The sequence below is a fragment of the Dama dama genome, chromosome 19 (assembly GCF_033118175.1).
Source record: "Dama dama isolate Ldn47 chromosome 19, ASM3311817v1, whole genome shotgun sequence".
NCBI classification, from domain to species: domain Eukaryota; kingdom Metazoa; phylum Chordata; class Mammalia; order Artiodactyla; family Cervidae; genus Dama; species Dama dama.
In genome coordinates, this window is record NC_083699.1 from 88,071,738 (window position 1) to 88,099,055 (window position 27,318).

Genomic DNA, 27,318 nt, shown 5'->3' on the forward strand with positions numbered 1-27,318 from the left:
TCAAGCAGAAATCACTTTTATTGGGATGGCTTCGTTTGAAGAAAAGGAAGAGACAACACCAAGAGACAGACTCTGTTAACAGAGGCGGGGGTAGCCAGGCATCTCTGTCCCATGCTGTGCAGAAAGGGGGGGGGACCCCGGTGCCCCCATCATGTCACTCATTCCTAGAGACCAAGATCTGCTCAAGCTTCAGTTCACCTTTTTGAATACTTGCTTGCAGACCACACCCTCCACTCTCATCTCCTGAAACAAAGACAGATTCTTGTTATTGGCCAAAGCAAGGTCACACTTGGGGCTCAGCATGTCCAGGAGCAGGAACTCTGAAAATAATCCGTGACTGCTATTTTTCCTCAAGAGTTGGTCTGAATGAGACAGTTCCTTGGAGAGTCAGATGAACTGTGTCAGGGGACATCAGTCTTGGCTATGCCCTCTAGATAGAACTGGGTGGAGGCAGATGTGGCTCAGAGCTGACCAACAGGACCCTCAGATGCCTCCTTCCTCCTACTACCCTCAAGGAGCCAAAAGGCTTTAAGAACACCAGGCCTGAGCCCAGGTCAGAGACTGTGCACAGATTTGCAAGAATTCAGGGCCAGAAGCAAGGCTCAACCCCCAAAGGGCTCAACAGGTCACTGAGACCAGGGTTGCAAACTGGCATGGTGGTTCCAAGCACATTGGAGTTACCTGGGGAGTTTGAAAAATGCCTGGGTCCCAGGCTAGACTAGTTATATTAGCATTGCAGTGGGTGGAGTCCTGGAATTTTTATTTTAAAAGCTCCCAGGTAGTACTAAAACGCAGCAGGGTAGCCCCTACTGAATGTCGCCTGCAAGAATGATAGCACAGTGTTTCTACACCTTCCAAGTTGGTTTTTTTTTTTTTTTTTTTTTTTTGGTAGGAGGCTGGAAATTTGAATATTTATGTAACATCTCCTAATTTTTAAGTTGTTAGCTGAAAAAGTATGAAGCCCATGGATGGCCAAATAAAAGAGGCCTGTGTCCCCTACTTTGTAACCTCTGGCAAAAAGTCACGGAACTTTTGAGCTGAAAGGGCTGACGAAGATCACATAACCCACCCTCACTGCTCTGTAGCTGGGGAAATGGAGGCTCAAGAAGGAAACTGGTTCAAGGTCAGGCATTGCAGCCCAGGCTGTAAGCTGCCTCTGAATATGATGTCCTTGTGCCTCTTCTTAGTGCACACATGTCCTGAAGCTCCTACAGACCCTGATCTCGGCAGAAGCCCTTTGTGGTAGGATGGTGTTTTCCAGATGAGCTTGAGGGAAAGAAAGCACCTCCCGAAAGTACCTGGTGAATCAGATTAGAACTCTGGTCACCTGTATGTGGCTCCTTTCTAAGAACACAGAGTTCCAAGGGAGCAGGAGTGATGTGAGGTCTCTGCTCAGAGGGCAGGTGGTACTTTAGACCCCCAGGGGCTAAGGCCTCTACTCTGGATGTGGATGTGCTTTTTCCCCATAATGATAGCGTAGACGTGGCTTTAACAAGCAGTCCCAGGCTGGAGGACAGGGTTGGGAGGGCCCACACCTGAACCAAGAAAGGCTTCTCTCCTGACCTAGACTGTTGAGACTGTGAGCAGATAGGGCAGGGGGGTCCTTGGACATAAAAGAAACCATTTTTGACTGAAGCCACTTTGTGATCTAATGCCCACCCTCGAACAGGTCTCAGTAAATAATGATCTTAAGGCAAGTGAAGAAATGCAGGAGTCAAGGAAAAGCAGTCAAAGAATTGTGATAAAACAGAGGCTGAGTTCCTCCTCAAGGGATACACATGACAGTCTCTGGGTTCTGAAGGAACTAAAGCCCCCACTCAGGTGAAGGATGGACATTTTCTGACCCTTGTGACTTCAATCAATTAAAGCTTGGACTCTGTTGACCTTTGCCCCATCTCAATGCTGAATTCTCCTCTGCTCAAGACCCTTCATGAATACGCATGAGCTCTTGGCTTAAAACTTCCCCAATTTTGCTGTTTGGGAAGACATGGCTTTCAGAAAAATGCCCAGTGTTCTTCTTACTTGCTCCAAGTAATAAATCCTTCCTTCTCCCAATCTGTGGCTTGGTTGTATCTTTGGGTTTGATACCCACCAAGAGGTGAACCCAGTTTTGGGGTAACAAGATCATGTCTTGAGAAGCTTAGAGAAGTCACCCTGGTTCTGGCTAGTCACAATTTGGCATGGTGAAAACGGGTGTCATTTGGGAGCACACGTAAGTTCTGTCATCTTCTAGCTGTGTTACTGGGATGTGAGCCTCCATGTCTTCTCCAAAATAAGAAACATAACAGTACCTGGCCCGTAGGGTTGCTGAGACAATTGAAAGAGATATGGAATGCTAAAAGGCTTGGTTCCACATCTGATGGTTAGCAGATGCACCTCCTCACCTCCCTCTGATTGGACAGTTGGGTCAGCCCGACCTTAAACACATTGCTCTGTTTTTAAAATCACTCAAGCATCTTCTCCAGGGCCTTGGAAGAGAAGTTTCAGAGCAAAGCCAAGGCCCAGACATGGTGCATTCTTCCAAAGTCCACCCGGGCCCCAACATGACCAGGACAGGGTCCAGCCTGGCTTACCCACCCACCTTCCCGACCTCCAGAACCTACCAGGTGCAGCTCGTCACCCTCAATCCACTGGGTCCAGCCACGTCCCTCCTTCTCGCCCTTCTGCACACACTCGAGCTTGTCCCCATCCCAGCTCACCGTGGTCTGCCGGGCCAAAAAATATAGTTGTCATTCTGAAGCCAGCAGACCCTGGGCTTTGGGGTAGGGGCAGCCCCAACCTTGAGAATCCAGGGTGCGCTCAAGTCAGTTTCATTAGAGAAATCTACCGCTTTGTGCTCCTTGCCCATCACATGCAAATCAGTTTTAAAATTTACAAAAACTTTCATAAATGTAAATGGGTAATTAGGAGAGAAAAAGTCACTGGGGTGGGGCTGACAGTGCAAAGGCTAAGAATGGGGCTGGGGCAGGCACGGATGTGGAGCATGCTCAGGAAGCTTCTCAAGAGGGTTCTGTGTTTGGTTCCAGGTTCCAGGGGACCGCGGTGGGGAAAGAGGAGGAAGCAACTTGTCTGCCCTTCCGGTCAGGCCGCCACCCTACCCCACCTTTGAGCTTTCACATCTTCCCTGAGCCTCCTGTGCCACCACAGGTATTGGGCATGCTGATGGCCAGACAGACAGCAGGAGGAGGCCCAGTCTTTGCACATGGACCTATCCAGAAATACAGAGCTGGAAGTGCTGGAATTTAGACAGGAGACAGCCAGAAGCCCATGGTCTAGACTGGGACCTGTGTGCAGTGGGCATCTCCTGTATCTGTAGCTACCCACCTCTGGTCCATGTGAGCTCTGTCCTCCCCGCTGGAGAGGTTAGAACCCCATGCGTCCCTTCACTGTGAGGCTCTGAGCAAGTCCATCACTTCTCTGAGCCCCAGTGTCCTCATTTGTCATATGAGGCGGCCAGAGGCCATGAACTCAAGAGACCTTGGCTGCACAGAGGTAAGCTTCTAGGATTCTTGTGTTCCTGCCCTGCTCAGCTGAGAAGACGGTTAGCAATTTCCTGAAAAGGATTTAGGAGAGCAGGAGGAATCTGGGAAGTGGGTGTGGAGTGAGGGGTGCACTCCCTACAGGAGGACCACCTCCCCCTTCCTATTCCATCCCCAGTCTCCAACCTGGGTTTGCTGATCTCTACCACCCCCTACTGTTGGGATGAAGTCTGCCCTGAGAGGCGGGCACAAGGGGGACAGGTGGAGCCGGTGTGCCCCCAGCTCCGCCCAGGGATCAAGCTGCTTTCTGTCGGGAGCCCAGAGCGGGAGGGGCATGGGAGGACTTTGGGTGGGAGCGGCTTATTTCCCTGGTCCGGAGATCGCTCGGGGGACATGTCCAGCCCCAAGCCAGAGGGAAGGTCCCACCTCCAAGTCAGAGCAGAATGAAGTGAACGTCTGAGAAGCTGGGTGTAAGATAAAGGCTACCAGTGACCTCAGGCCACAGACAGGATGACCGTTCGCTGAACACCTTGTGCACACCCAGCCTGTGAAGGGAGGTGGGGACTGAAATCAACTTGAAGAAGCTTCTAAGAATACTTGGCCTTCTCATCAACTGAGCTGCTCTTCACGTTTATTCGGAAGTATCCCCTGCATACAGAGGGCTCCAGATGCACCCAGAGGCCAAGAAAGAACCATGATGCTCACTTACAAGAGATACACTTCTGTCTCTACTGGAAACATTAGAGCCAAGGAGCATATTCATAACCTCCATCCTAGAAAATGCAAGAAATGCTCAAAAAAGATCACAGTAATAAAAAGAATATTGTAATCTTGCTTCTTCAGAGATAATTACTCTAGCATTTTGGTGCATTTCTGTCCAGTCTTTTTTTCTCTATGTATGAAAGTTGAACATATGTATGTATGTTAGTCGCTCAGTTGTGTTCCACTCTTTGCGACCCCATGGACTGTAACCTGCCAGGATCTCTAAGTATAATGTTTTTGTTTTAAAAAAAGTGGGCTTCCAAAGTGGTAAAGAACCTGCCTGCCAATGTAGGAGACATAAGATACGCCAGTTCAGGATTGCATCATTCATGGTTTTGTACCTGTTTCTTCATTTAATAGAAGCAATTTTCCACTTTGATAAATATTCTCCATAAGCATTAATTGTTATGTCATATTTAGGAAATGGATACATAATTTGTAAGGCCCAGCCAGCAAAAAATGAAAATGCAGACTCTTTTTTTAAAAATGATTAAGGATGATAAAGGATGGTAAAGGACCCGCCTGCCAACGCGGGAGACGTAAGATCCCTGGGTTGGGAAGATCCCCTGGAGGAAGGCATGGCAATCCATTCCAGTATTCTTGCCTGCAGAATCCCATAGACAGAGGAGCCTGGCAGGCTACAGTTCTGGGGTTGCAAAGAGTCGGACACAATTGAAGCTACTTAGCAAGCACGCAAGAATTTTAAGACAGTGACAGCAAAGTATTAAACCAAGGGAGGGGCCCTTCTGGGGACAGAAGCCTGTAGAGCTGCCCTGATCACAGGCCCATGGAAGGCAGTCCTGGCAGTATTTCCTTGTACATGCACACCATAATTTAGCCCTTTACCTATTCTTGGACATTTAGGTTATTTATAATTCTGTGCTACTATAAATAAGACTTCTGTGTATACAGTTTTGAACAATGTTTTGTTAGAATAAATTCCGAGGCAAAAAAACTTGCATGAAAAAGTGGGCATACTTTTAAGGCTTTTGATAAACATCACCACTTTGATCTCCAGAAGACTTACACCTGCTTCCCTTCCAACATCAATGTCAGAGAACAAGCATGAAAGAGATGTTCATTAATGGTAAAGCAGGCTTTGCTCCGGTGCTAACACGTTACCCTTTCCAGATCATTTGGCATCTTTTAATAGGGACCATTTGGATATAGATAATAAAAATACCTTATCAAAAGAATGATGGATGGTACAATTTCAGGCTTCATGATAGATCTGGGGATTCAGGGAGTGGAAGGTTCTTGGAGTGTAGAGAACTCTTTGTTAGAGCCCTACAAATCAGATCCTCAGAGAGAAGGATCCCAAACACACAAATGCTATGTCAGTTTCCACAGGAGGTACTTTCTCAGCCTAGAATTCCTGTTGACTCTTGACCCTGGGTGAGTTAGACAGAAAAGAGACCTGTTCTCGTCTGTATTGAAGATACAGGAGAGGCTGAGCTCAGAGAGGTTAGGTGACGTTCTCAGTGTTACCCAGCTAATGAGGAAAAGAACCTGGGCTGGAACATGGGCCTTACATGGCTCAGTGCCCTCTTGTTTCCCAGCCCAGGCAGGGCACCCAGCAGACGTCTGGTAAATTTTGAGGGACTGCAGAGAAAACACGGGCATTATGCTAAGACTCTGAGCAGCCCCCAGAAGGAACATCCTTCAGTTCAGCCCAACCGTTGCTGGGTGTGGGTGCTGGGAGCCAGAGTTGGGTCCTGAAGACCCATGCCCCTATGAGACCAGCACAGAGAAGGGAGGGGAGTGACACGCCAGGTGGTTATAGCTCACTGTTGTAGGCGCTGGCGTCAGGGGAAGCACCGAGGCAGGAGGGCCCTTATTCTTGAGGAAATGTGACTAGCTTTCTAAAGTGGGAAGGCCTTCCAAACAGAGTCATTAAGGACAAGCAGGCCAGTGCTGAAGGAGGGGGAGGTGGACAGGGTCATAGCGCTGGACTGTAACTGGGACCGTGGCCTGGAGCATGCCTTCAATGCCTCCTGATGCTGCCTTTGCCCTCACATAGCCTCATGGCTCTGGTCTGCTGGTGCAACACTCACCAAGGGGCCAGGGAGCCTGCTGGGCTGTCCTCTGGGTTAAAGGGGCTGGGAAGCTCAGCTCCTGGTATCTGTCTCCCTCCAATGCTGTATCAGGTTGACCCAATATTGTCAGCAAATAACACATTCCCTGGAGTCAACAGACCTGGACCCTCTGTCCCGAGCTGTGGGGAATGACCTTGGGCAACAGGAGGAACCTCTCTGAGCCTCAGGGCGCTCATCTACAAAAGAGGGATTCACAGTACCCTCTGTGGCAGACTGTTCCATCAGGATCCCCAGTGGCTCATATGATGTTCACACCCTTGGGAAGCCCCTCCCACACTGATTCTGGCCTTGGTGGTGTGAGTCGCCTTGGCCAATGGGACAGCAGGAAGCACAATGCAAGCAGTGCTTTCAGAAGCCCTGGGGGCTCATCGTCTCAGGATCCTCCCCTTTGGGATGGAGCTGCTGTGCTTTAAGGAAGTACAGGCCATTCCACATGGCATCTAGTCCCATCACTTCATGGCAAATAGATGGGGAAACAGTGGAAACAGTGACAGACTTTATTTTCTTGTGCTCCAAAATCACAGGAGATGGTGACTGCAGCCACGAAATTAAAAGACGCTTGCTCCTTGGAAGAAAAGTTATGACCAACCTAGACAGCATATTAAAAAGCAGAGACATCACTTTGCCAATGAAGGTCAGTCTAGTCAAGGTTATGGTTTTTCCAGTGGTTATGTATGGATGTGAGAGTTGGACTATAAAGAGAGCTGAGCGCAGAAGAATTGATGCTTTTCAACTGTGGTGTTGGAGAAGACTCTAGAGAGTCCCTTAGACTGCAAGGAGATCCAACCAGTCCATCCTAAAGGAGATCAGTCCTGGGTGTTCTTTGGAAGGACTGATATTGAAGCTGAAGCTCCAATATTTTGGCCACCTGATGTGAAGAACTGACTCACTGGAAAAGACCCCGATGCTGGGAAAGATTGAGGGCGGGAGGAGAAGGGGACAACAGAGGATGAGATGGTTGGATGGCATCACCGACTCAATGGACATGAGTTTGAGTAAACTCTGGGAGTTGGTGATGGACAGGGAGGCCTGGCCTGCTGCAGTCCATGGGGTCGCAAAGAGTCGGACATGACTGAGTGACTGAACTGAACTGAGGCTCTTCTGCTGGAGAGATAAGCATGACAAGACTGCATGATAAGCTCCAGAGGATGAGAAAAAGTGATCACCGTAGGAGAACTGAGATTCCTCGACAGAGCCTTTAGCTGAATGCAGTCACATGAAGCTGTGAACACCCAATCAACCCACAGAACCATGAGAGTAAATGGTGGTTGTTTTAACGTATTACATTTTGGGGTCGTTTGTTATGTGGCTTTGGATAACGACAAGACCCACTTTACTAGTTTATGCTGAGGATGAGAGAAAATGTACATAAAATGCATAGGACCTGTGTATGGGGCCCTAGGTAATAGTGATCATGACATTCAGAACTTAGACAAGAGTGGGATTTGCTTGTCAAAGTTGAACAATAACTAAAGCATTTGTTTCTTGTTTCTTTTTTTTTTTTTAAGCCTTTCTTTTAAAAGTTGGAGATTAGAGAAGTGATGGACAAGCTAGTTATCATGGCTAAATGTTTCAGAAGCGCCTTCCCTTCCAGAAGACTTGGATCCAAGAAGAGACCCTGCAGGGCTGCCTGCTGACTCGGGTACCCGGGAGCCCTGTGATATCTGCTTCCCCTAAAATTTAATTTGTCTTTGTTTAAGTAGAAGACCTATTTGGAGACTCCCCACTGACAGCTATGGTGGCTCTGAAAATGCGATTGAGTTCTCCCACTTTGCTCTTCCCTGTTCACACTTGGTGGATGTGGATTTTTCTTTTTTAAGCTTTGTATCCTGTGGGAATAAACCAGCCATTTCCCAGAGGAACAGATTTGTCCTAAGAACAGAAAAGGGGTGGGGAGTCAGGGAGGAGGGTGATCATCTACAAACACATGAGAGGACAGAAGGAAAGAATGTTGGGAAATGGGTGGGTAACAAACAATGGTCGCTTGTTTTCTTATAACACAAAACATAGCTTATGATAACAACCTTTCCCGGAACCCAATGACTTCTTCTGTGACCTCCCTCTGCGGTGAGCAGCCACCTTTGGCACATCAGGCAAAGTCTGGAATGAGGCTCAGCTTGCACTGTGAATGCAGATCCGAAAGGGTCTTTAAGAGGTCATTCAATTCAATTTCCCAGCTTGGACACTCACCATGGCTTAATCCTGTAATCAGGGTCTAGTGGGGCACTTTTAGGCAAGAGGATGTTCCTGCTGCTTTTTAAGAGGCACAGGAAGGCAGGTGCCAATGGGACCTGAGGTGGGTATGGTACAGATCATGGAGACAGACAGTGTGGTGTCCTCCCCCACCCCAGCCCCGCACCATGGGCTCTGGGGCCCCACCTTGGAGCTGAAGCCCAGACAAGTCAAGGACAAGGGGAACGTATGGCCACCTTCAGCTCCCCTCCTAACAGTAATTCTCACAGGCCATCTGAAGTCTGCAAATGAGTCGCAGCCCAAGGCGGCTGGTTATAAAGCAAAGCCGGTCCAACTTTTCTATTAAAAACTAATAACCCCCAACACTTTGGCCTTGTCAGCAGCTTTCCCAGAAACACATGCACCAAAAGATGAGTGAAGACAGTCAGTCCTCTGACAGGGGACTGCCACTTCAAAAGACATTATCCAGTTCCCCTGACCACTTAGAAACCCAAGCTGGCATGGAGGTGACATAGAAAAGTCAGCTCCCACAAGCAGGCTGAGGAAGCTGGTTCCAAGGGCGCCTTGAGGCCCCTCACTTCGTCTGAGTGACCTGTACTGGGAGTGACAGACCATTCCCACTAAATGGACCCAGTGACCTGGCATGAACCACAGAGAGTGAAATTCAACTTAGCGGCCAAGAATTTGTAACGATCCTTAGAGCCCCAAACATCCACTCCCACAAACAGGGGGATGATGGATCAGTGGTCCTTCTGCACTCGCCCTCCCAGCTCTGGGAGGCCTCTGCTCGGAGGCCTAGGGCTGGACCCAATTGCCTCTGTGGTTCCACAGCCAAATCCTAAGAAGGGAGGTCGTGTCCATGACTGGTTCTGCCTGCAAAGGCCAGAGCCCTCCAAAGCCTGTGCTCTTTAAATTTAAGGGGAAAATTGAAAATCCAGACAGTGACTAGACACTTTCTATACGTGATGTGAAAGGATAAAAGATACAAATTGGCCATTCCTCCTGGAGTTTGGTGCTTCACCTTATGAGGGTTTCTGGGACAAGGAGGAGGTTTTTAAGACTCTAATACTGTTAAATATGGAAGTGGGAGGGTGGGAAGGACAGGGAAGGTAAATGAGAATCTGCCAAGTGCTGGGTACGGTGCTGGGAGCTTTACAGTTCAAGCTTTACGGCTGATCAAAATTAGGCTTGTTAAGTAACCCGCCCAAGCCATCTCAGGGTTAGGGGTTGAGCCATCACTTGAACCCATTTCTTTCTGGATGACTCCACGAGCTCCCCTGCCTGGAAGGCCAGCCTGGGTGATCTTCTGATCCATTACCAGGGGGCTGGCAATGACCTAAAATTAGCACATTCAGGGGAAAAGCCGATTCATTCTTAAAGCAGGTTAAAACTAGATTAATAAGACCTTAAAACACGAACAAGTAATTAGGTACATAAAAGCTGTTAGAAGCAACAGCTACAGACCCGTAAAGCCACAGCAGGCCTTCATGGGCATGGACAAATGTGATTTTAATACCATGAAGAAGCCAAGAGCAAATGATAACGTGAATCTTAAGACAAAACAATAAAATGTTAAATCTTGACAAGTCATTTTAAAAAGTCGTTAAAAATTCCAGAAAGTACCCGGGATTAATTTTAAAACAACAAACCATCAGAGAGCTCAAGGTCCTGTGAGGCCAAGTTTCTGGGGAAGAGGGAGTGAGGCTGGAGAAAGTTGTGGGGTTCCTATGGAACAGGGCTCAGTCATTCCAGGGGCTCAGTACTGAGGATGGCCCAAAGTCTGGACTGGACCCAAGCTCTGCCATGAAGCAGCTCAGCCTGGAGGGAAGGCAGACATCTAACTAGCACCAATGCCACCTATGTACTGTTTGCTGGGTACTTCCTGGTGGAACAGCATCCTGTCATTATTGCCATCATCATCATCACCCCCAAATCAGGTACTGAATACTCACTGCATGCTGGGCAGGGTATTAAAGTGTGGGTCATATCAACACTTTGGCCACATGATGTGAACAACTGATTCACTGGAAAAGACCCTGATGCTGGGAAAGATTGAGGACAGAAGGAGAAGATGGTGACAGAGGATGAGATGGTTGGATGGCATCACTGACTCAATGGACCTGACCTTGGGCAAACTTTGGGAGATGGTGAGAGACAGGGAAGTCTGGCATGCTGCAGTCCATGGGATTGCGAAGAGTCAGGCATGACTTGTGACTAACTTATCAGTTTGATTCCCTAAACCTCCTGGGGCAGTGATGCTTCTCCCCAATTTACATATGTGGAGACTGAGGCTTTACGGTCACTCAGCCATTGGGACTTCCCTAGTGGTTAAGAGTCCACCTTCCAATACAGGGGACATGGGTTTGATCTCTGGTCAGGGAACTAAGATCCCACATGCCCTAGAGCAACTAAGTCAGGGCACTACAACTAAAGAGCCCACTCGCTGCCACCAGAGGGCCTAATGAAGCCAAAAATAAATAGATAACTTTTGAAAAAAGGTCCCCCGGTCATGAAGTGGGGAGATGAGGTTTGACCTCAGAGCCTATGCTCTTGGCTACTGGGCTCTGCATTTCCTTGATATAAGCTGACTCTTGAATGAACAATAAGGTTTTGCATCACAGCTCTGTGTAATCGAGAGCTTCCCTGGTGGCGCAGATGATAAATAATCTGCCTGCAATGCAGGAGACTGGGGTTCGATTCCTGGGTTGGGAAGAACCCCTGGAGAAGAGAATGGCTATCCACTCCAGTGTTCTTGCCTGGAGAATCCCATGGACAGAGGAGCCTGGCGGGTTACAGTCTATGGGGTTGCAAAGAGTTGGATATGACTGAGTGACTAACAACTGTCACTTTTCTGTGTAAGTGAACAACATTCAGCAAAGATAGGTTGCACACCAGCCTCATATGCTAGAAACAGAAGCATGGAAGGTGAAGATTCTGCTCTAAAGAGCTCACAGACTATTGAAGACAGACAGAGAATTCCTGCAGAACAGCAAGTGCTGGTAGAGGCAGGTGACGGTGACTGTGGAAGTGGGAGGGCACCTCATCAGACTCTGAAGTGGAGACAGAGGTCCATCAGGGAAGGCTTCCTGGAGGAGGTGATGCTGGAATCGACACCAAAAAACATCAAGAGTTAGGTTAAGAAACAGAAATTGGAAAAGAGGAATGAGGGAATTTCAGGCTGAGGGAATAGCCTATACAGATGCAGGGAGCTCAGGGGCTGCGTGAGTGAGGCTTCCAAATGGGCTTTGCCTGGCTGGACCCTTCTGAAAAGATACCCCTCAGGGAGACTAACTCTGCGCTCCAACCCTAGAATGTACCAGCATCTCTTTTTCCTCACTTCACAACTTTGTGGCTCCAACCCGCCAAATCTGGTACAATGGAAAATCTAAATATTTGCCTATCTGGCAGGCAGAGCTGGCTTTACTACTTGGTCAGGTACAAGGAATTGGTCTATTTCCAAGTCCACCTGCAGTTGGGGTGGAGTAAAGGAGGGGCCGTCCTGCATGAAGGTGCTCAGAGGGGCTCAGAAGGGCAGAGCCTGCTCGGGGGAGGCCTCATCTCTTCCATGGGAACTTCTGGCCTCTATTTTTTTGTTTATCTTTCAAAGCAAACAGAAACAAACAATTCCTGGAAGATAAGAGATGATAGCTCAGTAACCAGGGAAGGCAAGCAGGTCAGGATGTCTTGATGAAGAATTCCTTTGAGTCTATGATACTTTTATCCACTGCAGGACACCAGCCCCCACCTTAGCATCTAGAGCAGAGAAAACGCACAGTATTGTTTGTTGACTCAACAGTATAAATAAAATGGTGGAAAACATTCTAGGGGTACTCTTGCAAATTTTCAGGCAATGAACACCCCTCCCCCCCCCCTTTTTTTTTTTTTTACAGACAAGCTGTCCTAGCTTGGGAAGGGGCTTCCCTGGCGGCTCAGATGGTAAAGAATCTGCCTGCAATGCAGAAGACCTGGGTTTGATCCCTGGGTCAGGAAGATCTCCTAGAGAAGGGAATGTCTACCCACTCCAGTACTCTTGCCTGAAGAATTCCATGGACAGAGGAACCTGGCAGGCTACAGTTCATGGGGTTGCAATGAGTTAGACACGATTGAGTCACTAACACTTTCACTTTTTCATCCTAGGCAATGTGGCTGTTTGTTTTTCCATAGATTGAGTGAGTGAGTGAAGTCGCTTAGTTGTGTCCGACTCTTTGCGACCCTATGGACTGTAGCCTACCAGGATCGTCAGTCCATGGGATTTTTCAGGAAAGAATACTGGAGTGGGTTGCCATTTCCTTCTCCAGGGGATCTTCCCGACCCATGGATTGAACCCGGGTCTCCCGCATTGTAGGCAGATGCTTTACCATCTGAGTCACCAGGGAAGTCCATTTCCATAGATTAGCCTCACAGAAACAGGTTAGCCATTGGAACAACATGGGCTCTGAGTTTCTGAGGCCTGGAGTGCTTAGGGCCATGCCCAGGGCTACACAGCCAGAACGAGCAGGAGTCACAGTTTCCATCCACTTCTCCCTGCCTCTGAGCCCACAGCCTGCCCATTGCTCCACAGGAACATCTTGCTGCCATGGATGCTATTGCCATTGAACCGGGCAGACTGTGTGTGAGGCTAGTCTAGCCATCAGACAGCAACTTGCCTGACCTAGCTGGGCACTGGTGAGGGACCCAATGACAGCCTTGGACAGAGGCTAGTCTGGATTCCAATCCATCTCCACCTCTTTCTAGCTGGTTGACCGCAGCCATTTACCTTTTGAACTCTTCATCTGCAAAAGGGGGCTAATGAGTCCTGCCACAGAACAGAGCCATCAGGAGGAAATGAAACAAGGGTTTGGAAGGACCTGTTTTAGAGCTGGACTCTTCTTAGCTCTCGGCCTTGCCCTCCATGCCCCTGTTCTCAGTGGGTATAAAGAGGCAGGTGCCCCTGTATCCTAGCTCTGCACATGTAACCTGCTAGCTCTTCTCTAAGTGGCTAGGTGTCTCTTCACACAATACCACCTGCAGAATTTGTCTCCCAGAGGACACAATTTACAAAGTGAGAGAGTTACTGATAACCGCTCCTACTGATGGAGCAGTTGACTGCAGGCTTTCCTGCATCTAATCTTCATTGTGAAGCAGATACCCCTTACTTGATAATTATTCCCATTTCACAGACAAGTGAAGGCATAGGAAGGTGAAGTAACTTGCTAAATGACACCCAATTTGTTAAGCGGCAGAGATGGGACTCCAAAGATGAACTGAACTGATTATGCTGTAGTCGGACTGCCCGGCCCTGCCTTCAAGGGAAATGGACTGTGGACAAGCAAGAGTTTAGAGGAGGGCCAAGAACAGCTACCCTCAGCCTGGAAGCTGCAGATCTTGGCCAGCAGGGCAGCCTCCACTGTCAGGGAGAATGAGATGAAAGCCAAGCCTCTCACCTCCCCTACCAGTCCCATTCCAGGACATCACAGCTTCCCTGGGAGAAAAAGCATTTGAGACTGCAAAAGTCTCACAGAGAAACTAATTCAGAGCCCTCCGTCTTTCTCTGGTAACAACCTGAAGTTAGACAGCCTGGATCTAAATCCTGGCTCCACCAGCTAGCTCCCTGATCTCAGTCAAATGATGTCTATTCATTTCTTAATAATATTTCCCTCAATCTAGGAAGAATTTTGGCATCTTTATCATAGAATTGTGAGGATTCAAAGACACATTAGCTAGTTTTTAATGCCAAGTAGATCTCGTAGATATGGTCAGTGAGGACCACCTATACTGTTTGAGGTTCCACTACTTATATGCTCATTTCATAAACACACTGGAGCTAACTGTGCCAGGCACTGGAGATATAAAGGTGTGGGTCCCACTGCTTAGCATCTCAAATGCACTGAGCATCACAGGTGCCCTGGGGCAGCACCTGCGGAGAGGGACGAGGAGGTAACGGGGAGGATGAAGGGGGATGGGGAGTCAGGGTGAGGTCTATGGGGCAGTTAAACCTGGGCTGGTCCTGAGCATGAGTAAGTATCCTCCCAGGGAGAGGAAGCAGGGCACTTACCCCAGGGAAGAGTGCAAAGAGGTGCAAAAGAGGATGGTATGTGCAAATGGTGGGATGGGGCTAAGTGAAAGGTGTGAGGCGGGTGTGGGGCTGGATAGGCAAGCGCTGCCATGTTCTGAGGTCCTGAATGCTGTCTGGATTTTGCCCATTAGCCCTGGGGAGAGTCTTTGGATTTTGAGCTGGGGAGTAGACACATGATCCAGTTCTCTTTTTATTTTTTAAAATTTTTTCTGCCCATTCCACGCAGCATGTGAGATCTTAGTTTCCTGACCAGGGACTGAACCCTTTCACCCTGCATTGGAAGTGCAGAGTCTTAATCACTGGACTGCCAGGGAAATGCCCGTTTCCCTTTTAAGAATGTGAAAGATGGCAGAAGGGAGATCAGTGTGAAGATACTGGAGTCATTAAATGAAATCCTCCATGGAAAGTCCTGAGCCTGGCACATGCTAAGTGTAAGAGATGTTAACTGTTATTATTATTACAGGCAAGAGATACTCAGATGATGGGGAAAGGGGAGAGAGAGATTAAGAAACAGAATCTATGGAACTTGTGGATGGGTTGTCCATAAACATTTTTCATTTATCTTCACAGCAATCACTTTCATGGCTACACAGTGGTCTATGGAATTAAAAGCCCACAGTCACTCTAAATGCCTGCGGTCCCAGGCGTTTAGGGACAATAGCAGGAGGCGGCCTGTTGTGTAAACCACACAAAGTTGGGAGTCAGAGGTCTGAAGTTGAATCCTGGACTATGGTTAACCAGGAGTGTGACCCTGGCAGGATCACAGGTCCCTGTCTGTTAAAAGGAAGAGTACCTCTCAGCTCTAGGATTGTTGGAGGACTGAATATGTAACACATTATACATCAGACACTAGGGCGGAGCCTGCCGTACACAGCCCTCAGAGGGTGGCTTTGATTCTATGGGCTGTTGAGGATTATTACTGCCCAGCTTCTACAAATTCCTTTGTACAAATAATAATGGATATAGCCTATCTTCTGAATTATTTTCCTGGAATGTAATCCCATAAGTGGGATCTCTGAGTCAAAGAATAAGATAATTTTTCTGACTCATTGCACATTATCAGATGGGATTTTTTCCCCCCACTCATTTTCTGAGTGCAGAGCCGGTTCTACTGTAAGGCTGGCAAAGACCGATTTTGCAGGCTGGGTTCTCCTTCAGCCCTGACTTCATGTTCTTCACACTCGTCTTGTTTTACACAGTTTTCCCCTAGACTATTCCTATGCTGTCCTTGGACCCTCAGGTCAAGAAAGAAAGGGAGGGAAGAAGGAATCTAAGCTATTTGCACACTAAAGGAAACAAGTAGAGAGTCTTTAGATACTTAACCAAAATAAATGTGCTCTCAAGGTAGAAATTCAGGTGGCGTGAGGGGACCCGGGGTTCCTCTTTGAGGACAAGGGGTGGTATGTGTTAATGTGTGTGTGTGTGTGTGTGACGCTCTAGCACAACTCCATTTATACAACACAGACAGCTACAAAAATGCTTCCCAGGGAGGAAGCTTCTGTGAACCAGGCACAGTCTCTGCTGTCAGAGGCACTTCTAGTCAACTCCAAGTCATATAGGAATAAATCCCTGAGCCCAGTTGAGATGTCTACCAATGTTGACTTCTGGGCAGACTTCCGTGGAGAAAGGGGAGTCATGTCTACAGCCTCTGGGTGCCTGGAGGGGGTTTCCTAGTTCCAGGTCCTGTGCAGATAGGAGTCTGGGTTCACCGGCGAGGGCCTAGAAATCCTGAGTGACTGAGGTGGTAAACCAGCAAAAAGGAGGCTCCCACGCTGAGGGCACATGCACAGGCAGTTTCAGCTGTGTGTAGACACAGTGTTTAGACTTGTCTGTCTGGGACTTTTGGAGGTGGGTACAACAGGGCTGAGGGTGAAGCCCTGGACCACTCCCCACACTCTGAGGCTGTCCTTCTCCTCTTCAACCCACACACCAGCCTCTCATGCCGGGCCTGCTTTGGGTGGTCGGCCAGGGAGGTGGAGCTCCCGCTCTGCCTGCAGAGACCCATCTCCAGGCACCAGACACCCTCTCCCACCCCCTCAGAGTCCTTGTGGGTTCAGCTGCTGCTTGAGATTAGTCAGAGACAAGAGCCCAGCCCTGACAGACCTCCAAGCTTTAGTCAGAGAATAATATTCCAACTCCCACTGTGTACTCACCATACACCAACACTGTGGTAACCGCTTAGCTTGCATATAGCACATTGAATTTTGTAAAGTATCTTCCACCTGACATGCTCTTTTAGAACCTTGCCACATCTGCACTGTGATGTGGAGTCCATGTTCCCTTCCTTGGGAAGATGGGTGGGCCTTTGGGACTGCCTGAACCAAGAGAGTATGGCAAAATTCTTTCTATATGACTTCAGAGGCTACGTAGATTATAAGAACGTCATATACTTCTCCTTTATTCTCTTGGCCCCCTTTTTCTTGGAACCCAGTTGCATATTGTGAGGAAGCTCAAGGAGCTAGTAGAGAGTGAGTATGAGTGAGCCATCTGGAAAGTGGGCCCTCCAATGCTTCACAGACGTGGCACACAGCAGGGACGAGCCTCCCTTTTTGAGCCCTGAACAAATTGCAGATGCATGAAGAAAATAAAGAACTGTTATTGTTTTGGAGTCTTGGAGCACTAAGTTTTGGAGTGGTTTGTTACACAGCAATAGAAATTTGAGATAATTCATGACCACATAGTTTTCACAACAATCCTATCAGTGGTACTAATAATATTTTTGGCTCCTGCTTACAAATGAGGACACTGAGGTCCAAAGAGTTAAGAGTATGTTCCCAAAGGAAACACAGCTGGAGGGTGGACCCAGGATTCAAACCCAGGTCCATCTCAAAGCCAAGACTCCCAGTTGCTCTGTTGTATCCTGCATTTGTCCAGCTGCACACACTGTTGGTATCACTTACTCAGACCCTGAGTCACAAACCATCATGGGCTGCTGCAAGTTTGGTGTCTCCAGGCATCCACATGGACTCGAGTGCATCTCTCCACTTTCATTTAGTCCCCCAAAACAGCCACCCTTAACTCCAGCACACTGAACCATGAAAAGAACATCATCAGAACCTGGGCATGGGCCAGCCCACTTCCTCATTTCTCTTTCTTAGTAGTTATCATAAGCATGGTCTTTGAACCCACAGCATCAGCATCAGTCAGGAATTTGTTAGAAAAGCTCTTGGTTTCTACTCCAGACTTTCTGAATCAGAAAATCTGGATGTGGAGCGAGTTTAAGTTTGAGAACTACTGCTGTAACTCATACGTGGTTCTTAATCTATGATCTGTAGGACTCTATGTCACAAGATGTTTTTAGATTCAAGTAACAGGAAAACTGCAAAACACTTCAGGGGAAAAAGAAAGGGAACATACTTGCTGGTTCAAGGACGTGAAAAGTCTCGGAATGGTGTTGTATCAGGAGTTCCGGCAGCCCTCCAGTGTTGCGGTTTCTCTCTTCCTCTCTCTTCCTCAATTATTTCATCTTATCTACTGGCCTCATTTTATTTTTTCCTTCTGTTCGATATCTCCTGCAGCCATGGAAGGTGGCAGGAAACAAATGACTGGCCCAGTCACACACACAATCACGGGACAGGCCACAGGACACTGTCATGGCCCTGGTTTAAGGTGCTCAACCCAGGAGAGATGATGTACTGGGATTTGCAGCTTCACCAGAACCCACAGGTAAGTAGAGGTCATTCCCACCAAAAAGAAGGTGCTTCTTTGGGTGGGTAGCAGAGCAATGTCGATCAGAAAAACAAACAGTTATAATCCTCCAGTAAACATGTGGCCATCACAAGAACGCTGCCTGTAGTCCTGGGTCTCAGAGGGATTTCCCCCTGCTTGTTGGACATAGTATAGTGGCTTCACAAGGCCCTGTTTCCTGTGCTATCGCCCTAGTCCTCAGAATGTGCTGTGAGCCAGGTGGAGTGGCAATCACAGTGCCCATTTAGCAGATGCGAAAACAGAGGCAGTGTGTTCAGTCACTTAAGGTCACTTTATTAACTAAGTAAGAGGGGAGGATGAGAGGATTCAAAACCAGATGTCTGACCCTAATACAAGCACTCCTTTCTCCATACCTCCAAGCCGTCTCACCACTTTCATCCAGGTTGTGACGAGGGTCACAATAAGGAATTGAGGTGCTGGTCCTTAGCAGAGCTCCATGAAAGATTTCGTAATGTAGAATGTTGTAAACAGAAAGTCAGAATCCTTCCTCTGCCACCAGCTGACTGAATGACTTTGGGCTAAAAAAGATTCCTCACCGGGAGCCTCAGATTTCCATCTGTAAAGTGGGCATAATGATACTTACTGAACAGCATTTGTTGTGGGGACAAAAAGAGAAAAAAGTGCTAAAATCATCAGAGGCAGGCATGGCACTTGGTAAGGATTTAGCACATGTTATTTTCCTTTGTTCCCAACAAAACCCCAAACCTAACAAACAAGTGTGATTCTTGAAAGCTACTTTGTGAATTTTATTTGGGTTGCTTTAATTCTCCTTTTTGTAATCCTCAAAAGCATGCTGCTGACACTCATTTCAAAGGTCGAAGAACTTCAGCTAAGACATGAAAGACACTCCGTGTTTCCTTCCTGGAAAGGACCCAGCCAAATGCTGGGGCCCTGATCTGGGGAGGGGCGGCTCTCAGAAAGCTCTCAAACCCAGTGGCATTCTCAGCTCTGCAGCCCAGGGAGTGAATTCTGCCATTGATATCGTGTTTTTGTTTTTTTAAAATAATAATCAAAGAAATTTCTTTAATGAATCAAGAATAGGATCAGAAAGCTAGCAAAAGAGTTTAAGCCACACTGTTTACAGAGGTTTGGTAGATACTTAGATGCATGAATGGATGGATGAAAGTAAGTCAAGGAGGGAAGGAAATGAAACATGTAAGTGCTGATACAGAAAGATGCTGAAGAAATATCATGTGCAAATAACAATGTGCAAAGAAGTAGATCCTTTCTTCCCTCCCTTCTTTCTTCCTTTCTTTTTCTCCTTCTTTCCCTCCCTCCTTCTCTCTCTCTCTCTGTTTCTCTGTCTTTTCTGCCTTTCAGTAGAAACACTGACCAATTTGGGGGGGCTTCCCGGGGGGCTCAGTGGTAAAGAATCTGCCTGCTAATGCAGGAGATGTGGATTTGATTCCTGGGTCGGAAAGATCCCCTGGAGAAGGAAATGGAAACCCATTCCAGTATTCTTGCCTGGAAAATCCCATGAACAGAGGAGCCTGGCGGACTATAGTCCATGGGGTTTCAAGAGTCACGACTTAGTTCACTAACAATTGACCAATTACCTACTCAATAGCTACAGAGCTGCTGTCTTCTATATTTGAGGAAGATTTTGGAACAGACCAGCCAGAAACAGTACCAGTGATTACCTCTGGGGAGTGGGAACAAGGCTGAGTAAGGAAGGGGCCTTTCCTTTTCAGTCCACTGTCTCCTGTGCTGTTTGAATTATTTTCTTCCTTTTACAATAAAAACAGACAGCAGCAACAGAAGGCTGGAAGTGGAAGGCAGGCTCTGTGGAAGGGGTCATCCCGAGTTCAAGGCTGGAGCTGGAGCTGGAGGCAAGGCCTCAGCCTGGGAGGAGGAGCCCACTCCTGAGTGAACAAAGCTGCCATTTCCCCAGGGTCCACGGTGGGATGACAAATGACCCTTCTGCCACCAGCACGCAGAGCCAGGTTCCTGGCTGGGACCCTGGCCGAGGCTCGTCTTCTCCCCACAAAAGCAGCTCATGCCAGGGGAGCTGGAATCAGGAGTTGGATCGTTCTTTGCGCTGAGGGGCTCCTTGGCCCGGGTGTGGGGAACAGTATTTGAAGTGAAGGAGCACCTCCCTTTTGGCAGGTCCCCCCACTCTGCCAAAGCCTCCATCTGCTAGATTCAATAAATAATACTGGTTTCAAACTGGGCCTGCAATTTCATTTTAATGGATAAAGGCATGCAGGAGGCAGTAGAGAAAAGCTGTACCCAGGCTTGACACATTTCCACCAAGATGACAGCACTGACTGCTTGTGGTCATGTAAAGATCTGAACAGAACTGACTGGAAATGTGAGCTGAGTGATCCTGGGCTCCATAGATCTAAGTGCCTCCACCCGTCAGCCTGGGGCAAGACTGCAGAACCATTTCAGGTGGTTCTGGACGTGGCTGTCATGTCCAGAGGGGTCCAGGAATGGGCTAAGCCATCTGGTGGCTTGCGGCCCTCTACACTGGGCCTAAAAAATATCACTGAGTGTTTTCCACTTTTTCTAGAGACACACTTACAGAGAGGTTTCTTTTCTCCAAAGTGGTGGTTCTCAAGGTTTAGTTGCACCAGAACCACTTGGTGGCTTATTGAAGCCCAGATTGTTGGCCTCACTCCCAAAGTTCCTGATCTGGGAGGCCTGGGGTCTGGCTGGAAAATCTGTTTTTCTAACAAGTCTTCACACACTGCTGCTGCTGCTGATCTCAGCTCTGGAAACCACTGCTCTAAGGAATGCAGAAGGCAAACAATGATATATGACTCTTTGATCCTGGACTTCAGGTAATGGGGTGGGCGAGGGCTGGGGTAAAGTGGAAAAGGTCCCATCAACTGGGAGCAACTGCGACCACGTCCCGGGGATCTACATGGCACAGGAGTAAAAGGGCACCCAGCCTTTTCAGCAGTCTTGATTCTGTTGGGGTATGAACAGCCAGGAATATGGATTTTTCTGTGACATAACAGTCTTTGGCAATCACTGGCAATTGGCTCTGAAATTTGTCAAACATAGTGCAAGCCAAACAAAACACATCTGCAGGCCGGATTTCATCCTCTGGCGGCTGTTCTAGAAGACAGATAAGGTTCCCAGGGAAAGAGGCAGGAGCAGAGCTCTCTGGGCCCTTTGGGGAGGATGGCAGCCTGACCACACCTCTCCCAGGCTCTCTGGCGCCTATCTGGTCACTTCCAGGCCCCCTACTGGGCCCCAGCACTTCCCTCTTCCCCAGCCACACCCTACACTCTGGCCACGTGAAGTCTTTGCTGACTGCACCTCTTTCCCTGATAAAACCCTTCCCAGCCAGGCCTTCTCTGACCTCTGGGCTTTCTGTGACCTCTGGTTCCCTTTGCCTGAAATGCTTTTCACATTCACCCTAATTCTTACTTGTCCTTCAAGGCTTCCCACAGCTCCAGGGAGCCCTCCTTGACCACTGCCTGCCCTTCGCCCCACCAGCCCTGTATTCCGCCCACCGTGCTTCCACCACTGCACTGGGTGGTAAAGGCCTGAGGATGTGTCTGGCCCCTCCACTGGCCTGGGTGCCTTTGTGCTCCCAGGCTGAGCCCAGGTTTGATGTGGGACAGGTTTGAAATAGCAAGTACCAAGTGCTGTTGGAGAAGACACTTGAGACTCCCTTAGACTGCAAGGAGATCAAACCAAATCTTTTAGGATTGACCCTAAAAGAAATCAACCCTGAATATTCATTGGAAGGACTGATGCTGAAGCTGAATCTCCAATACTCTGGCCATCTGATGCGAAGATCTGACTCATTGAAAAAGACCCTGATGCTGGGAAAGATTGAAAGCAGAAGGGAACGACAGAGGATGAGATGGTTGGATGGCATCACCGACTCAATGGACATGAGTTTGAGCAAGCTCTGGGAGGTGGTGAAGGACAGGGAAGCCTGGTGGGCTGCAATCTATGGGGTCGCAAAGAGTCGGACACAACCGAGTGACTGAACAGCAACGATAACAAGAGCTATTCTCTTGACCTTGGCTTTGCTCTCATCCCCTTTCTGTTGTCTGCCCACTTCCTGCCTATCCTTCAAGCCGCTGCTGAGACTCCACTTTCTGCAGGAACAGCTCCTGACCTCCCAGACCTGGGGTCCTTCTCTGCCTGCCCCTCTCCATCAGCACACCATCTCAGTATGATTGGCTGCTTTGGTCTGTTGCCTTCATTACACTGAGCTCCAGGGAGGCAGGACTCCCGCGTGATTCGTATCAGTAACACAAGGGCTGCAAAGATAAACACCAACGAAATGCTTGTAGGACCAAGAGAGGAATGAACACCACAGGTGAGAAATGAGCTACTCATAATGTGTTGGGAAGAACGTGTTAGAATGAGGCCAACTGAAGCTGAGAACTGGTTTCCTCCAGCCACAGCTCCTGCTGCTGGGTGCAGAGCACGGGGAGCAGAAAGGACATTATCTTTGGCAACCACCTTGCTCAGGACCCCCGGGGGCCCTGGCCTGGGCCATGTGGCCTCTTGCAGGCAGCTCCCCTCCATTCACAAGCACCAGGCTAGATAGTTGCTATCACTGTATTATCCTGCACCCTCCCCTAGCCATGGCTCTTCCCTGTGGCTGCCCAATCCAACTGGACAGCTGGGAAGAAGGACTTCTCTGCAGTCAGGGGCCAAAGGAAGGCCGGAGCAGAGGGCCGTCCATCTTCTCCATAGGCAACAGCAAGGTAAGTGCCTGCTGTCTACTTGGGAGGGGGCCTCCATGAATCCCAAGACAGCAGACCTGACCGTGGATCCTCACCCACTGTCACTGAGTTTGCCCAGCTGCTGGGCTCCCTGATCTGTTCACCTACCACAGAGCTAATGGCTATGAAAAGAGGGTGGCCAAACCCCTCCCTCCCTCCCTCCTACCCACCCACCCATCCACCCTGTTATAGTAAGTTGTGACATCACCACCTCCGGAACTCCTTCTGGGATCCCTTCTTCTGGTGCTTCCCTTTATCACCACTGGTCACACTGTGTTCTGACTCTGTGTGCATCTGTCTCTGCCACAAAGACTGTGAGTTCCTGGATATCAGAGATTGTGACATGTTCCACTGGGTCAGACCACATGCAAACCCTTTGCCATTTACTTAATCCACCAAGGTCACACAACAAGAAATCTTGCCTTGGTTTTCTCGTCTGTAAAACGGGGTTAAAATCAGTGTTGTGAAAATTCAGTGAGTTAATATAAAACTGGAACAGTACTTCAGCACTCGATGAGTACAGGCATACCCTGTTTTATTGCACTTTGAAAATATTGTGGGTTTGTTTTGGCCATGCTGCTGGGCATGTAGGATCTTAGTTCCCCAACAAAGGATTGAATCTGCACCCCCTGCATTGGAAGTGCAGGGTCTTAATCACTGGACTACTCGGGGAGTCCCTGATGATACTGCGCTTTTTAGATTGAAGGTGCACGGCAAATTTGCATCAGACAAGTCTATTGATGCCATTTTTCCAACAGCATTTGCTCACATTTGGTTTCTGTGTCACATTTTGGTAATTCTCCCAGTATTTCACACTTTCTCACTATTTGTTATGGTGATCTGTGAGCAGTAATCTTTGACAGTACTATATTGCAAAAAGATTACAACTTACAACTTGCCCAAGGCTCAGATGATGGTGAGCATTTCAGTTAAGGTGTATACACTGCTGTTTACACATAATATAATTGCACATTTAATAAACCACAGTCTAGTATAGCCAAAAGTTTTATATGCACTGGGAAAAGGAAAACTTTGTATGACTCACTTTATTTCGATGTTCATTTTATTGTGGAGATCTGGGGCTGGACCTGCAGTCTCTCCGAGGTCTGCTTGTATTAACTAGTATTACCAGGTGATCAATAAAAGCTTCATGCATTAATGGATAAGAGTGGGAATGAAAGCGCAAAGGTAATTAGCCAAGCAAGTATAAGCCAGCACATTCCAGAAGTGGCAGGGACCCAAAATAAACAGAGATGCTTGCTGTGCCTTGTAAGTACCTCAAGAGTAGGCTGGGGACAAGGACTGTTCTCACCTTCGGTTCCAGGCAATGAGCCAGGGACCAGACCTTGGGCAGTGGTCCGAGAGGCAGGGCCCCCACTTTATCAAGGCAGACTCTGACTGAAAGTCTCCTTTCCCACTGTGAGCCTCTCTGAGGATTAAGAGGCCTTGGGCGTTAGAAGCATGACCTGACATTTCACTACAACCACAGTGTTTTCTCCCACCAGTGGCCTCTCTGAGGATCCGCCTTGCCAGCCACCCCCTCTTCCGCCACAATTCTGAGTGTAATCACTGACTCCTGATCCCCTTCAGATGAATCAACAAGTCAGGAAGGGTGAGTCATCCTGGCCTGGGGCTCTTTATCCCCAGACACTGGCACTCCTTCAACCACAGTCAACCAAAGCCCCGGCACCAGGTTCCGCAAAGGCTACCTACAGAGGAGCTTATCCCAGAGCAGGAGTCTGGGCCTCAAAGTCCCACTTCTTCAATCTCTTCGCCCGGGAGCCTCAGTCATTGAGAAATATGGGATTAGTAATCCCTCCTTCACTGTGGAGTAAAACAGCTGGCAAAGTGCAGGGCATGGAGCAGCCCCTCAGTGAATGGTGGGAGGGGATAGGGAAGAAGAATGAGGAGAATCTCATCAGTAAGCAAGGCAGGCCCCTAGGTCTGGACCCATGACTGTGAGAGCGAGGCAGACAGCACCCTGACCTCCCAGCGACCCCCAGAATGTTGATGGAGGCCCAAAGCTGACCTTCCGGAGGCAGCGTGGTGGCGCTAATTGGGGTCTCCAGGTCACCAACTTCCCACCCTTGTTGACGGGTGGCTTACTCCCCTCCTCCACTGCTGCTCCTTCCGGCCTGGGCTGCAGGGGCATTGACCCATTGAGTAGGTGCTGGCTGCGGGGTTCAAAGGCAGCCAGCCGCCTGGAAGCAGTGGAAGACAGGGAAGGCACTGGCCGGGAGCCAAACCCCAGTTTGGGGATGAGGAGGGACAGGTCAGAAGGCAGAGATCACAGTGCCCCCTGCTCCCTAGAGTGGACTTCATGATCTGCCATGTAGAAAGTTTACACTTGAAAAAGGTTGCTTATGTTTGGTCTTGCTTTCCTCTCTTCTCTCCTTCCTCCCCTAGCCTACGGTACAGATAGAGTCAACAGATTTGCCTGGAATTCCTGCCCAGCCCTGCCCTCGCTGTGCTACTCCAGGCACATCTCTTTGAGACTGCTTCCTCATCTGTAAAATGGGTGTCCTCAGACCTCCCTCAAGGGTTGTGAAGATTGGATGAAGTCAAGCATATAAAGAAAGCATTGGCTCAAAGCCAGGACATGGTAGAGATTCAACAAACCACAGCTTTCCTGTTACTGTCTGGTTAGGATGTAAGGGGAACTTGATGAGTCAGGTGCTGCCTACCTTGGGGGCTGGGAGTGGAACATCTCTGCCCCTCAGAACACAAGGGCCCTTGCTCCCCTCTGGGATCACCCAGACCCCTGGGGGTCAGGAACCCTGGGAAGGAGATGCCCAGGTAAACGCAAAGCCTCACCATGCACTTGCGGTCGTCTATGCCCGTCAGATCCTCCTCAAACTCCTTCCCAACCTGGAAGTCCATGATGTAGTTCCTAAAAGTGCTCAGCGTGCGGATGATCATGTGGTCGCCTTCCTGCACGATCTCTTTGTCTGGCTTCAGCAAGTTGGCGATTTTGCGCAAGGCCACATTGACATCTGCAGGGAGTGCCAGGGTAGAGAGCTGGCTGAAAACATTTGGAGAACTGCTGCCAAAGTAGTGGGGCCCTACGAGCCTGCTTCCCCCACCCCAAGAAAACCACTGGAGTTCCTTGCTCGATTAGCACGACCTCTGCGTGCAGCTGGGCTGTCCTTTTCTTTCTTTCCCACAACAAAGTTTTCTGCCCTATGCTAAACCTTTGAAAACAAAAACTAACCAATCAAGCCCAGCTTTTCTAATGAAATCCTCCACGTTGAGAGCCAAATATCAGACACTGACCACCATGAACCCTAACAACCCCCGTTCGGCAATTCGCAGGTCTCTGGCTCCTGGAGACGCCCGGTCCGCGGCCGGGTGCACGGGGCGGCGGCAAGGCCTGACGAGGCAGGCAGATGGCCGGCTGGCTCGGGACGGCGCTGGGATCCCACCCTCAGACGTCCGGCCGGGCGCCCGGACACAGCGCGGCGGGCAGCGCTTACCCAGCGCCCGCAGGTACTCCTCGAAATTCTCGTTGGTCAGCATCTTCCAGTACCCGGTGAAGTCGACCGGCATTTCGGAGGGACGACTGGGGCCCGACGGCGACCGAACGGGCCGGAGCAGATCTGGGCAGGCAGTGCGATCTGGGTGGTGGGCGGCCCGGAAATGTGCCTCCTCCGGCGGCAGGGGGCTCTTGGGGCGGCGACAGCTGGATTGCAAGCGCGCACAAAGCCGGCGGGAGGATCCGTCGTATCGGTCGCTCCGCCCCTCTCAGTGGGGCGGGGGCGGGGAGGTCGGAGGGCCAGGTTACTCAAACCTTCAGTTCGTTTCCCTGAGAGGGAAAAGGGAGATGGGGTGAGGGTGAAGGGTACTTAGATAATTCCAAACTCTTAGGTTCCTGCGGGATTCCTTCAGGCGCCTTGAACTTTTCACATTCAGCGGCCACTTGAGGATTGGGAAACAGTCTCGGGGCTGGCTGGAGTAACTAGGGAACGGTACCTTTCACAGGCTTTTGTCTTAAATCTCCGCGGGTGGCTCGGCCTGTGGGGGTCCAGGATCCGGAAGGCTGGGCAGTTCAACTCCTGGAAAGAAAAATGAGGCTCTCCCACCTCCCTCGCCCCAACCCCAATAAAAACAAGGTTGATGTTGCTTGAAGTAAGTAAGGCTAAAAGAGGCCCTCTGGGTGGTTCTGGTGCTGAGTGACGTTTGAAATCCGCTTGTTTGCGACCCCATGGACTGTAGCCGGCCAGGCTCCTCTGTCCATGGGTTTCCTAGGCAAGAACACTGGAGTGTGTTGCCATTTCCATCTCCAGGGGATCTTCCCCACCCAGGGACTGAACCGCATCTCCTGCGTTGGC

The 27,318-nt window shown here is 49.2% G+C and overlaps 1 protein-coding gene across 2 annotated transcripts; it reads right to left on the reverse strand.

The window, feature by feature from the left end:
• Positions 1-26,724, reverse strand: RBP1 (retinol binding protein 1). Of its 2 annotated transcripts, XM_061167704.1 has the most exons (4): positions 26,464-26,707; positions 25,805-25,983; positions 2,604-2,705; positions 1-243 (listed from the first exon to the last, which is right to left on the reverse strand). In XM_061167704.1, exons 1-4 carry the CDS (start codon positions 26,534-26,536, stop codon positions 190-192), a joined length of 408 nt encoding a protein of 135 aa, XP_061023687.1. In that variant the 5' UTR covers positions 26,537-26,707; the 3' UTR covers positions 1-189. The 2 variants fall into 2 exon arrangements, with proteins under 2 accessions (XP_061023687.1, XP_061023688.1); XM_061167705.1 differs by lacking the exons at positions 1-243; positions 2,604-2,705 and adding an exon at positions 10,019-11,631 and having other exon boundaries at positions 26,464-26,724.
• Positions 26,725-27,318: the final 594 nt, after the last annotated feature.